This window comes from Nilaparvata lugens, chromosome 2, assembly GCF_014356525.2.
Source record: "Nilaparvata lugens isolate BPH chromosome 2, ASM1435652v1, whole genome shotgun sequence".
In the NCBI taxonomy this organism is placed as follows: domain Eukaryota; kingdom Metazoa; phylum Arthropoda; class Insecta; order Hemiptera; family Delphacidae; genus Nilaparvata; species Nilaparvata lugens.
The window spans coordinates 20,474,254-20,489,431 of NC_052505.1; the positions used below are offsets into that span (position 1 = coordinate 20,474,254).

Sequence of the window (15,178 nt, forward strand, 5' to 3'; positions counted from 1 at the left end):
CCAATGATGTTCATTGTGGCTGGATATTCCACTCAGTACCATAATACATTTTGGTAAGTACTTTTTAATGCCTGTCGAATGTTTTGCATATTCTACATTATAATGATAATCCAATGATCTATACAGGGTGTTTTGGAAGTAGTGTCGAAAATTTCAGGGTATTGTTCCTGGATGATAGCACCGTCTGGTTCATGGGTTCGAATCCCGCCGATGGCATGGACATTTGATAATTTTCATCAATTTACCGACGCACTTTTCATCACCCATGCACAAGCAAAAAGCTCATGTGGGCATCATCCGCAATAAAAAAAAGTTCCAAGCTACTCTAAAGATGCGTACAGATATACGCGCCGCGAACATGAGCAATTCACTTTTAATCAGCTGATTATATCTGTATTTTTACAGAAACGTAAAGATACAGTTATAAAAATCTTGGCATCAGCTGATTTAAAGTGAATTACTCATGTTCGCGGCGCGGAAATCTGTACACACCTTTCGAATAGAAGTTTAAATTATTGTAGTTGTCAGATTTGCGATACATAAAAACCCTGAAAATTGTGGCGGTCATATTGTTTTTGAGATTGCCTATGATTTTGAGATTGCCTATGATTTCGACTGATCATCATTGCGTTCCTCATTATACTATACTCTGTACAGAATTACTTCAGAATTTGAATGGACATGCGCAGCAGAGAAAGCATATAGCGGGAGGGATACAGAGGCGCGATGTTGCCGTTTTGAAGCGGCCAGTGATCTCCAACTTCTAGTGACTGTTCATGTGCTCATGCTACACATGCGAAGTTTCCTGAAGTTATCTGAAAGCGGTCAGACGACTGACAAATTGGCAACTGCGCTTTTACTGATGACTCTATTAATCCTATACTATTGACAAGCATCTTCTGTTTATATGTTTAGATGTTTAGATGTTTAGATGCTTATATGTTTGTAGTTTACAGGATCTCGAAGACGGCTCTAACGATTCTCACGAAATTCAGAACATAGTAGGTTTATAATATAAATATCCGATTGCACTAGGATTCATCCCCGGAAAAATATTTTTTTTAAACATCTTCATTGCCCATAAAAACAAAATACAAAATAAAAAATTAAAAAAAGAAATATTCTAGATTAAAATATTATGCTATTTTACAAATAAATTAAAATTACATGGCACCACCCAGCAAGGGCAAAACCCTGACCGCTGAGTGAGAGTATCAGCTGTTTAGACAATATAAAAATTTATTTACTAATAATCAAAGCTACAAAAAATCGAAGTTCAACAATAAATTACTAGTAATTATAATATTTGACTGATGTCGAAGAAAAAATTTTTGTATCACCCACTTATTTATCTGTTCCATCCTCTGTCTACCCCTATTAGAAAGAGATTCTGACAATGCATTTGGCATGATATTTATTATTTTTGAGCTAAGATACCCCAATTGTCTTCGCACTATTGTCAAATCTTAATAGTTAATATTATAAATGTTATGAGAAACGTTATTATTCACTGTAAATTCATCCTTCCTCACCCATGCATAGTAGAGAAGTTTCTTTATATAAATTTGACGTACTGTCATCACTTTAAATTCGGCAAATGTTTCACTACTAGAAAAAGCCTTTGGCTTATTAAGAATTGCTTTTATCATCATCTTTTGAAATGTAAAAATTTTATTCATGAAAATATCATACGCTCCTCCCCATACCACTAACCCATATTGCAGCATCGATTGAACATAGGCAAAGTAAAGGACCCTAAGTAATTTAATGTCTAATATTTCACGGACTTTATAAAAGATAAAGGAAATAAATTTCAAGCGTTTACAAATATATTCTATATGAGGCTCCCACTTAAGGTTACAATCAACCATGATGCCCAATATTAGAAGGATAATTATTATTATCTATCCTTGGAAAAGGATCCTCGGTCCCCGATATTCACTGTAATTGGCTGATCTCACTCCACTTCTCTGCGCAGCATATTCCTCCAAGTCTGAAGTAAATTTGTACGGACTACAGTACCAACGAATCCATCCACTTTTATTTTGCGAATTGCATCCTCAGTAATTACTGTAATAATATTATGAAATTTTGGATGAGTTTTACAATTTTTTGTTCACTCGTGTTTTATCCTAGAAAGCAGTAGAGATGACAGACGAGAAGGACACGTTAATAGTGGTGACAGCTGACCACGCCCACACGATGTCAGTGAGTGGTTATCCAGTTCGAGGAAGTGACATCTTTACGAATCTTGAACCGGCCACCGACAATCTCACCTACTCAACGATCAGCTATGCTAATGGGCCCGGATACAAGCAGAACTTGACTACACCTCAAACGAGATATGATCTGAGTAAAGATAAGCGTGGTAAGTATTAAGGTGCGTACAGATATAAGCACCGCGAACATGAGTAATTCACTTTTAATCAGCTGATGCCAAGCTTTTTATATCTGTATCTTACCGTCTCTGTAAAAATACAGATATAGTCAGCTGATTAAAAGTGAATTGCTCATGTTCGCGGCGCGTATATCTGTACGCAATTTAGGATTGACATGACTGTCCAATTACGTTTTTACTGGAGAAAAAAAATGTATTTGATTTTTTTTTTGGTATGTACGACTTGATACTGTAATGCTCTCATAAGAATAGGTTCATTCATAGTCCAGTCAATAATTATAGACTTGAAAAAGGGGGTGTGCTTGCTATTTATATTGTAGTTCTGATTTTTTAATATAATTATTATTTGGGTGCATAAGAGAAGTCCAGAACCAATTTCTTCATGCAAAATTTCCTTGTGCTAGATACAGAGTGGCCCAAAAACCTCGTATTTTCGGCTCATTTTCCAGTTTTCAGCTATTTCTGCCAAATCTCGTTATCGGACAGAAAAATTTGCTTTGGCCTTTTTTAAGATTATAAAATTTTGAATGAAATGAGATCATTCGGAGTTCTCTATCTTCAATGAGTAATGAGTTATGATTTTTCAAAAATGAGTGAAATTTGAAGGAAAAATCAATTTTGACGAATTTTAGTTTTTGATCAACAATATCATCCGTTTGTTACCATTTGGATGTATAATTCAAAATCCCTCTGGGCGTATTTTTGTGCTGTACAATCTGAGATCAGTTAGAGAGCTCTATCCCATATAGATTTCCAGGTACACCTGACAACAATGCTCCTTGTATCGTGAAAAATACCTAATTTTCAGCTTCAACCATCATCACCAACCAAATTGTACTCACATTAATATTTCGCACAATGACATGAGTTCATGAGATCATGTTCTATGAGAATCACCCATTACATGCACTTCATTTCAGTATTTCCTAGAGGAGAGGCGCGCCTCAAGGATCAAAATTTCAAACACTTATAACTTTTGACACAATGCACTAACACATTTCTAAGTAGTCTATTCGATATGAAAAACGTTGATGAAATGCTAATAATTACTTACTCATAATAATAATAATGATAATATTGGTTACTCCCTTGTTATCGGATGTGCACATTAAACTGTTGGCACCGGCTGAAGTATGACAGTCGAAAGCCCCATTGTCTGCTCAAATGATATATTCAGGCGAGGTGGAACTTCCGTCAGGGACTACCCACCAATAAAAGCCTTACGAATATTATTATAGTTTATTCGATATAAAAAACGTTGATGAAATGATAATAATTACTTACTCATAATAATAATGATAATATTTCAAGTCACTCCCGTGTTATAGGATGCGCACGTTGAACTGTCGGCTCCAGCTGAAGTATGACAGTTGAAAGCCTCATTGTCGGCTCAAATTTTATATTGAGGTGAGGTGGAACTTCCATCCAGGACTCCCCACAAATAGAAGCCATACGAATATCATTAAAATGAGCTGATTCCCATTCATTTTTTTTTCAGATGACGTGCTGTACCGATTCCCAGCCACGGTTCCGCTTGAGTATGAGACACATGGTGGAGACGACGTGGCTGTATTCAGCCGGGGTCCCTGGGCTCACCTGTTAACTGGAAACTACGAGCAGAACTACATCCCACTGGTGATGGGATTTGCAGCCAAGATTGGTCCTACTGGTGACATCGCTCACCCGAGTTCCAGCAGTATCACACATAAATCGTCATTCCAACTGGTTTCCCTGTTTGTGATTCTCAGCTTAGCAAAGCATTTCTGGAGTGACTGATTAGTGAAATATCATGAAGGTTGTGCACTCAATATTTTTTTTCTCCAATCCATTGAACAGGTTCTTAGGACATAATCTATGCAATTGAAATATTTTTATCAGCTTCTGTTAGCTAACAATAGGGCTTCAAAAGTCACTTTTTTGAGGCAGATGGTACACATACCCTATAAAAACTACTGGTCAGAGAAAATTGAGAAAAATATGCAAGTCTCCTCTTCTATATAGCTAAAATTACATCAACCATGTTTTTGAAAATCTAAAAAAGAAAAATTTTTCATGCATTTGAAACTCCTGTTTCACATTCAATGTTCGTTCTATAGACTTCAAATTCATAGCAACTTGTAGCGCTGTTCTTGATGAATAGAGTTGATGCTCAAACTTTTTTTATAGACACAATAATAGTCGCTGGTATGTGTACCTTTAAAGCACGGTTTTACGCCTGCTATGCTCGGGCAGCAAGTGAATAGTACAGCTGGAGCGATCTGGCGGAGTTAGTTTGTCCCTAGAGCTAAGCGCTCGACGTTAATTAAATAGAATATTTGATAAATGAGCTTCATCCATTATTACTGATACTGAATTGATTATTATTTGATAAGGATATATGAGAGATTTCTGCTTCAGAGACTTCAAGGTGAAACTAATAAAATAAGAATTGCTGAATGAGTTCTATTGATCATCACTGATACTGAACTAATAATTAATCTATTTAATGAGGATGGATAAAAGATTTTTGTTCCATAGACTTCAAAGTGGAACTAATAAGATTTGTGGAAAATTATATTAAGCTCTCATCACAATGAAATATATAAAGAATAATCAAGGGAACCGAACATTTTAAAAGGCTAATCACAAGAAAGCACTCATTTTGGAAGCAATTCTTCCAATAGAGATTCAAATCTAGAAATTACACATATTTGCCCATGGCCATATGCCACAATCAGATATTTATAGGTGTGATACAGATTACTGGCGAAGAGAGATTGATCCCGAAAATCAATACAATGTTCTCCAAGTTTAAGTGATAATATATAATAATCTTGGATGTGAGATTCTCAGGAAACAATGTAGGTTGTATTCAACTGGAATACTCTAGTTACAATCTTCAAGTGTCAAGACTTCAATCTTCATGGTACCTATATGTGATCGAAACATTATGAAAGATTAGTAAATAATATTGTGAACTGTAGCCCTGTATGGAAAAATAAATATGTTCTGATTTGGAGTTCAAAGCCATTCAACAAATGTATTTGTTCAAATTTATTCAAAGCCATTTGTTGTTTATTTAAAACAATATCCTATACTATTAAACGAGCAACTTCTGTTTTTATGTTTAGATGTTTGGATGTTTAGATGTTTAGATGTTTGGATGTTCAGTGATGTTTAGATGTTTAGATGTTCAGATGTTTAGATGCTTAGATGTTTAGATGTTTAGATGTTTAGATGTTTAGATGTTTAGATGTTTAGATGTTTAGATGTTTAGATGTTTAGATATTAAGATTTCTGGATGTTTAGATGTTGAGATGTTTAGATGTTTAGATTTTCAGATGTTCAGATGTATGGATGTTCAGAAGTTTAGGCTATATGTTTGTATTTCACCGGATCTCAAAAACGGCTCAAACGATTCCCACGAAATTCAGAACATAGTCGGTTTATAATACAAAGATTCGATTGCACTATAGGTCTCATCCCTTGGAAAACTCGCTGAAGGAGGTAAAAGGATAATCATCAATCATCCTTGGGAAAACAGCTGATAATAATTATTTCGTCGTCTCTTGGTGATGAAGGGAGTGAGCGAGTTCATGTGTGGTGGACTGTGTCAAAATTATGATTCAGCTGTTGAACTTTTGTAATCATTCAATCAGGTACTTAGTGCCGGTTGCAAAAAAGCCGGGTTATTTTCGATCCTGATTAATTCCAGTGGATCCATCTTTTTGAAATGGTCTTCCCTGATTTGGTTCACGTGAAGTTAATCAGGATTAAAATCTAACCGGCTTTTGTGCTACTGGGCCTTTGTTAAGGGAATTTTTGCCTTCCCTTTGGGAATTGATCTCAATTCACTATGATTATATAGAACATTTCCGTATAAATGTTATTATAATTTCTTCTTTCGTAATACACTTTTTATGCTTTTGTACTCCAGAGCGAAGCTCGGTCCCCGATATTGATAATATCATAGAGAAACGATAGCATAAGTAGATATCCCATGGTATAGGGCGTTTATGTCGCAACTTTTACTGTTATCCCAAGCAGATAGTTCACGTAGTTCTTTCCTATGCAGCTATGTGACGCTGTTAGTCTCTCAAATTGTGCCGTTCATACACTATCACCCCAACAAAACAGTAAAAATTGACAATAATCGACAGTAATCGGCTTGAGATAACAGTAAAAGTTGCGACATAAATTCCCTACACTATGGGATATCTACTTACGCTATTGTTTCTCTATGATAATATGGAGTACCATTTTATTTAACACATTTTAAACTTTAAGTAGCCCATATAAGTAGAGTGATTTTATTCCGTTCGTTGTTGTATATTCCTTATCTGTTCTCACAATGCTTCATATACATTCCAGTACGTGAGTTCGAACTGCAATGCTCGTTATTTTAACTCACGTGTGTGGGTCACCGTTAAAAATCTTGTTCTATGCTTATTATCAAACCCGATTTAGCGAAACGAACTGTTACAAACATTCTCCAACTCGAAAACTCAGCACTTGTCTGAAGCCTACATTTTCGAGATTAAAATACTTCAGACAATTCGAAATAACATTGTGTTAGTCCTTGTATACATTCCACTTTCAAGGTGCGTTCTTTTCAAGATGATTGAGAACTGTGTAGATTATTATTTGAAATAGTCTATTTTAATAACCTTTTTATAAGTGGCTCTTGTTACAAGTGTATCTTGTCATTGTCTAATGATTTTTGAGCCACATTACACAGTGTAGGTATTGTGATTCGTGATAAAAATAATCGAAACAGTCGGAACTGAATGCTCTTCAAGGGTATGCCACGTCCACAGACTCTATTTTATTTTAGTCGACCAAGCCGAGCTGATGGCGCCGAGTCTGTTATGTTTAACAGGAAATCAGATCGAATTGTGATCAAAGATAGGTCTATTGTGAACACACATTTTCCTCGTTCTGTATTTTCTCTCCAAATATGGATAGGCCTCCAATACCTGGCATGTATTTTTTGAATTGAGAGTTGATTCAAGAGGATCCAATGCTTCGAATTGTGTGTTCAAATTCAACAGGAACGTTGATGCTTCTTCAATTTGATTTATCAACACTATTTTATTTGATAATATTAGACATCATTTCACACATCGATTTTTGTTCGTATGATATTTTGCCGTCCTCATGAATTCTTTCAGATCAAACGGAACTTGACAAACATTATCTGTTTGAAAACATCTGTTCAATCTAATAGAATTTATAAGGACAAAAAATACCGTAGGAACAAGGATTGATGTGTGTGAGTGTGGGCAGGGCTTAAGGCTATTAACTCTGTCTAGGTCACCAAGGGAATATTAGAATCAAATTCTGAAATGTGTTCCCACTACATGTACAATGAAAATTAAAGCAAAAACATCGAATTAATATAATCAAGGACACCACTGTAAACAAAGGGAATGAAGAAGCTGATTATATGGAGTAATGAATATTATTCTCCTACAGCAAATCACAAAGACTTGAAATTCATTTTCAATCTCATCAGAGATCAATTTGAGAATAGAATAATTTCTTACCTGTGAATTTAAGACTTAGCAAAGCAAAGAGACAGTGGAACAGTGAGGACGGCATCATCAGGAGGCCTCTAGCGTTGAGAAACTGGCTAAGGTACTGTGAAGACGCTCCGGCCTCGCTCTAGTTGTGAACCCATATTATTGGCAAATACCTGCGAACAATAATAGAGAATCATAAGCCAATGTGAAGATAATTGTGATTATATTTATTACACCTCTAAAGATGAGAATAGGAATCGTTATGTGTTATGGTGATCTATACTTGTATTCTACAAAAATGGTTTTGAAAATGAAAAATCCATTTCCGCTTTCATTCATTCATACAACAGTTCATTCCACGGAAAGTATTGATTTCTAAAATGAAATGAATTTTCAATTTACTTTTTTCACAAATTTTCAATGAATAAAATGATTTTCAATTATTGTATTCATTTATTCTAAAATGAATAGATTTTCATTTTAGAAATCAATACTTTTCGTAGAAGAAACTGTTGTATTTAAAATTTCAATATTATTTATTATTAAAATATAATATTATTGATATTATCAATATCGGGGCACCGAGCTTCGCTCGTTATTCATTTATTGATAAACATAGCACAATTCTTTAAAATGATTGGGGAAGGACTAACAGGCACAGCCCAGAACTGTTTCTTCCCCGAGTTTCGATTTATACACTTTAAATAGTCCAAAAAAAGGCTATGTTCCATACACTTGAATCCAGGTCCAATTCTCACTCCAAACATTTGAAAACAAAAAAATTTCTAATTTAGATTGTTTACAAACCAAATTGAATAACAAAATAACACTCACTTATCACTTAGAACTGTAATAATAAATTAACTTTGAAAATTATGATACACTCTAATTTAGAATGATATACCATGTCATGTCAACAAATCAGATTATTTTGATCAAGTCGATTACAATTTCTAGATACTATTTCTCGTGAGATAAGTTTATCGATTGCAAAAAGTTTAACAGCTGAACATAATTCTGTCGTTCTCAACATGCGACGAAATTATCATGGGTTTTCCAAGGATGAATAATTATTATCCTTTTAATGTCCGTCAGCGAGTTATTCCCAGGGATGAGACCCAGTGCAATAGAATTTTAATATCATAAACCTACTATGTTCCAAATTTCGTGAAAATCGTTAGAGCCGTTTTCGAGAACTCTTGGACATAAATAACCATATGAATATCCATAAATAACCAAATATATACAGAAATCGCTCGCTTTTATGAATATCTCATAATAGGATATCATATAATGTGTAATTCCTGAGCCACCTTACTCATATAGAATAGTATGATGAACGTCGACCCTTTAACGGTACCCGGTTTCGTTATATTGTGAATTAATTGGACATGAGTATTGGATATTCATGTTTTTTGTATAACAAAGTTTTGTAGAACAAGAAAGCTAGTTAATGACAGACTTTCGAATTGTTTGAAGCGTGGTCGACAACTAATTGATTTTCTTCTCAGTCTTCTACGCCTACAGTATTGGAAGAAATGAAAAAGTATTTATAAAATAGAATTGAAGTACTCTTCGAAATCGATAAAGAATAGATTTAAAATACAAATCATAACTGTTGTCTATAAATCGAGGCGGTATACGGAAAAAGGGCACATAGAACTATATGCCCTTTCTCCGGAGATTGCTTTATTAGATCGGCCATCTTGTTCTGCATATAACCTTGAAATCTCAAACGAAAATCTTGGAAACTGATGTTGGTACAACTGTTTATAAACAGCTGTGTCAAGGAGGGATTTAGTGGTCAGTGAGACTACTGCTTCCTATGTTTCTGTCCAAACCTTCATCAAAGTCAAATAAGTTCACTATCATGAACTATCTTATTATAAAGATAAAACAAAATGGCTCTTCGCTGTTCTCTGAAAACTTCAATACTGTGAATTTCAAACTATTCAAATTCTTGAATGGTACTGTTCCTGACATTCAACCACAAGTGATGCTCTACCCCTATTTTAATAAAATGATCAAAAACTTTTTTATTGTATATAACTTTTCAATTTAAGAGAAATATAGCATTTAGCATTGAAACGCGAGTGTTTTCTAGTTTATCAAACCCAAATTTGTACAGAATAATTTTGTCTTTGGAAAAATGGCACATACAACCAATTTTCAAACATATTTATTGGAATAAATTAGAAATATAGTCATGTATCATTCTTAAACAACATAAGATCAATATATTGAATTCCGATTTGGTACTAACAGAATTTTCAATTCAATTATAAAATACATTGATCCATCCGAATTAAAAACTTAAATGCTATTTTCTCAAAACAGAATTTTGCTCTATGTGCCCTTTTTCCGTATACCGCCTGAATTTCATTAATTATAAAGGGTACTATAATGATACAAATATTATGTGTCTAAGCTAGTTGATGTCAATTAACGTTAATAGACATCTGTCTAATAACTTTGGATGTCAATAAGGCTCTTCATGGATTTACTCTGTGAGCTTTTGTATGTAAATAAGTGAATAAATAAATAATTCTATATTTTAAATAAAAAAAGAAAGTATCCCTGAATTTATACATTTTATGAAGATAAAAATATAATATTGAAATATTGGAATAAAAAAATAAGGGAATACCCAATGACGGAAATGAGGAAGTGGAACAAGATTTGAGGAAGGCGGATATCAGGGGATGAAGAAGGAAAGCTGCAGGCATAAAAGAATGGAGAAGCGTTTTGAATGAGGTCAGGACCTTAAATGGGCTGCAGCATCATGCAGTAAGTTATTAAGTACAGTATTAAAGAAGCATATTACAAAAGGAAAAGGAAAATGAACTATTGATTGCATGCAATAAACGCATGCAATAATTAATAACTAAATTAACATACTATTATCTAAAAACATAGTATAGAGAAAGGTCGAGCTTCCTCTGCTTTGAACTCGGGCTGACCTGTTGCCAGTATGTCTTGAAAGAGATTAGCTTTTGATGTTTGCATTTTTGATACACCAACCCTAACAGCCATTAGCCGTTTTCACACCGATATCTCGCCGACACGACATTCAGAAAAGATTTACTTGATGGACAGTATGAGAGAAGGCTGTGGTTTATAACTGCGCGTGGTCTACTGTTCACAGAACTACTGGTGTATAATAATGGCGTTGAGATGTAAGTCAATGGAGTATTTCTTCATCTCGCGAATAGGAGTAAGAATGTTAGGCTCTAGAGAGGTCAGGCTGTAGATTGAGGCTGTTAACAGACAGAGTCTAAAGAGGATAAGATCTGCAAGTTTCAGTACTTAATTCTCAAAGTGAGGAAGAAATATTCAAAGTGTATATCGTTATGATAAGCACCAAACTTTATTAGCAGAATTAAAAAATATATATTATTATAAGAAGAAGAATGAGAAAATCTCTCCCTATCCTATAACACTCAAATAATACTATAAAAAATGCTTCGTCATAATAAAACTAGTGTATAGAGCTGAGAGAATGGATGATAACTAGAACAGCAGAGCAGATAACAGAGAATTCTAGCAGAGTAGAATAAAATATAAAATTATATGGATGGTGACACCAGAGACGAACAAATATCATATTAATAAAGTTTTCGTTCCTCTTTGATGACACTTATCAAGTTTCTGATGATTCCAGTTTGTGGAAAACAGACTTTATACGCTTCATAACCTTTCTTTCTTCTAATATTACATTCATCTGATCGTATCCAGTCCATATTTCGACGTTAGTTCATTAATCTGAGATGAATCATTATAATATTTTTGAAGGGGCGTTTATATTATTCAGGTTTCTTCAAGTTCTCTTGCCGTTTGTGTGAAATGAATGTTTTCTGCATACTTGGAGTCGAGCTTAAAAGGACAGTATGCCTTGTGATGATCCATCTCCTACAAGAATCAATCATTCTAGTAGTTCTGTGAACAGTAGACCTCACGCAGTATTCTCATCCACAAGTACCTGATTGAAACTATGGACCTTATGGAAATACAGCAATAGACCAATAACTACTTTTACTTAGAAGTAATAGTAGGTATTGACTAGACTGGCTTCTCCACACATCTGTGTAATCACTTGTCAGCTGATTTATGATGAATAACTCTATAGTCTGATTTTTACTCTTATATTGGCGTATGAAATAAGCTCTTTTTCCCTTCCATAATATTATCATTGAAATACAAAATTTCCAAAAACCTTGCATGTACTTCGACACGCAATTGAAAAAGGAACATACCTGTCAAATTTCATGGAAATCTATTACCGCGTTTCGCCGTAAATGTGCAACATAATATAAACATTTAAACATTAAGAGAAATGCCAAACCGTCGACTTGAATCTTAGACCTCACTTCGCTCGGTCAACTAATGTGGACACTGCTTCAAGTTCTGTTGATTCAAGTAGATGTTGAATATGTTTTGACATAATTCATGTTTGACGGAATAAACATTATTTGAAGGTATAATCCAACCCACAGTTGGAGAAATGAGATAAGAACAGTTGTCAGTTGATGAAGAGTGTATAAGAGCAATTCAATGAAAAACTATGATGCAGATGAGGAAAAACTTTGAGATTAATTCGGTTTTTTACTTTATAATTATATAGGTGCTTTTGAGGTTGTCGATACTTCAATGTTCATGTAAAGTTGACTTCATCTCCATCGTCATTCAAGGATTAGGCTCTGTTGGCCTGTTCCGGCATCCATTTCTTCATCGGTCGTCCGACGCCTCTTCTCCCATCGGATTTGCAGTGCCAATAAGCTTGAATTGGAAGTCTATTTACTGGCATACGAAGTAGATGGCTAGATCAGTCTTCTCTACTTTTCTTCAATATTTGCAATAAAGACTCTGCATTCAGTTCGGTTCTCATTACGTCGTTTCTTATGTAATCCAACCTAGTGTAACCTTTGACTGCTAGTGAACTTGACTTCAAGTTTTCAAAATCGCACAATCAACTCAAACGTTCAAAAAACTTGGATTCAAGGATACTTCAGTCAAGTTTGATGTTCCTTATTTTGAATTTCACTTCCAAGTTCATTGATCTCTGTATCTGGGTTCAAATATTCTGTAGAATATTTGTGTGTACATCGCTTTCAGTCAACTAAAATGACAATCCTTTAAGTCGAATTCGATTGATATTGGCCGAAATAATGAAGTGGTTGATAAAGCGAATGGTCGAAATCATGAGAGATATCCTATGCAATCCGATAATGCACTTCACAGACAGATCTCTATATTATGGGCGGAGATCTATTTATAAGCCAGCGCTTGGCAGAGAGATTTATGTGGGAACGAGACTCAGATATCCCATAACACGCACCGCACCCATGTTATGCCTCACGCCATTCCACTGGTCTCCAACCCAAATGCTGCTTTTTGGATGCCTCATCCACTTCAGGATCTCAGTTTCCCGTTATCGGAACATTTTTGATAATATTTTTTGTAGAATAAACCATCCCAAAACTTTCATTCTTCCCCAGGGCTGAAAGACATTATAAAGGGCTCTTTAATAAACATAATCAATTTTCTTTCAATTTCAAATTCAAATTCTTAATCTGATATTCTTCTGCTAAGGATGATACCCTTATGCCTGGTTGATAGGAGATAATGATGAAAATGACTGGAGACTTTTTTGATAATATTTTCGTAAACGCTCTGTTATGTGCATTGAATATTAGTTGCTTCCATTATGTTTGCATGGCTGCGAGTGATCTGTGTTGTGTTGCTTATCTCTATTCTATACAGAAACATCAAACTGATATTATGCTTCGCCGCACTCAAAGTAATTGTAAATTAACAAAGCTGAGTGTGAATTCAAGTTTCGAGTAATTGAAACTGTCTGACAGGTTATGCCTATATTATTACTATTAGTTCTGTGAACAGTAGACCTCACGCAGTTTTCTAATCCACAAGTACCTGATTGAAACTAAAGACCTTATGAAAATACAGCAATAGACTGGCTTCTCCACACATCTGTTCACAATCACTTGTCAGCTGATTTATAGTCTGATCTAGATATAGATCAGATATAGTCAAATGATTCTATAGTCTGATTTTTACTCTAATATTGGCGTATGAAGGAGGCTCCTTTTTTCTTTCATATTATCCTTGAAATGCAAAATATCCAAAAACCTTGTATATACGTCAACGCGAAATTAAAAAAGGAACATACCTGTCAAATTTCATGATAATCTATAAACGCGTTTCGCCGTAAATGCGCAACATATAAACATTTGAAGATTCAAACATTTAAACATTAAGAGAAATGCAAAACCGTCGACTTGAATCTTAGACCTCACTTCGCTCGGTCAATAAACATTTTAGTCAAACAAGTAATTTTTTCTGTGAAACTCAGGTCATCCTGGGAAACTCTTAACGTTCGTTCAATGTACTACCTACTCGATCTAATGAACTCACAGACAAGAAATTCAGGAAGCAGTTCCGAAAAGGTTTATTGAAGATAAAATGCAGGTACACTAATAATTCAAATTTGGCACAAATTGTGGGGAGTGAGAAGCATATTACAAGCAACGATTGAAAGAGTAGATTATTCCAGAATATACGAATGACATAAATAATGAACTGACAGGCAAGAAATTCAAAAAGCAGTTCAGAAGAAAAATCTGAGTGAGGTATATTGCATCAGTATATATATCAGTATACGAAATAGGGTAAGGTGTAGGCTATTCATTCGTTTGTGAATACAATCATTAAACATATGAATAGGATCGGGAAAAAACAACAGGCATGGTCCAAAACTATTCTATTCCCAATGATCGGGGAAGAACAACATGCATGGTCCAAAACTATTCTATTCCTAAATTTTGATGATGAATAACATGTCCGAAAAATAGGTTATATTTTAACTGTTGAAATTTCAAGTTCAAATTTTTGTCCAAAAATAATATACATAATAAGCTAGAAATTTCGAATTTAGGGGATATAACACCAAATTATTTAGATGAATTGAAAGCATCAATATACATCAAAATAGAAATCAGGGTTCAATTTTTTCCAAAAATGATATTTTGAATTTAGAAGGATATAACACCAAATTATTGAGGTGAATTGGAAGCATCAATATACATCAAAATAGAAATCAGGGTTGAGTGTATTGAAAGCATGAGTATAATTCAAAATAAAAATCAGTGTTTAGTGTATTGGAAAGATCTGTATACATCGATGAACAAATCAGGGGATATAAACATTTGGTATAAAAATCTGAGTGAGGTATATTGCAAGAGTTAGTTTAATATCAGTATAC

The 15,178-nt window shown here is 34.4% G+C and overlaps 2 protein-coding genes across 2 annotated transcripts in view; one reads left to right on the forward strand and one right to left on the reverse strand.

The window, feature by feature from the left end:
• The window catches only part of LOC111058397, a 65,113-nt gene extending 60,935 nt beyond the window's left edge, over window positions 1-4,178 (forward strand). Inside the window, exons 15-16 of the mRNA XM_022345928.2 lie at window positions 2,137-2,368; window positions 3,897-4,178. Coding sequence (XP_022201620.2) covers window positions 2,137-2,368; window positions 3,897-4,174 — 510 coding nt within the window. The 3' untranslated portion in view covers window positions 4,175-4,178. The remainder of the gene's footprint in view (window positions 1-2,136; window positions 2,369-3,896) is intronic.
• Window positions 1-15,178, reverse strand: part of LOC111053516 (lachesin) — a 338,283-nt gene that overhangs the window by 221,477 nt on the left and 101,628 nt on the right. The window contains exon 3 of the mRNA XM_039420759.1: window positions 7,924-8,072. Coding sequence (XP_039276693.1) covers window positions 7,924-7,981 — 58 coding nt within the window. The 5' untranslated portion in view covers window positions 7,982-8,072. The remainder of the gene's footprint in view (window positions 1-7,923; window positions 8,073-15,178) is intronic.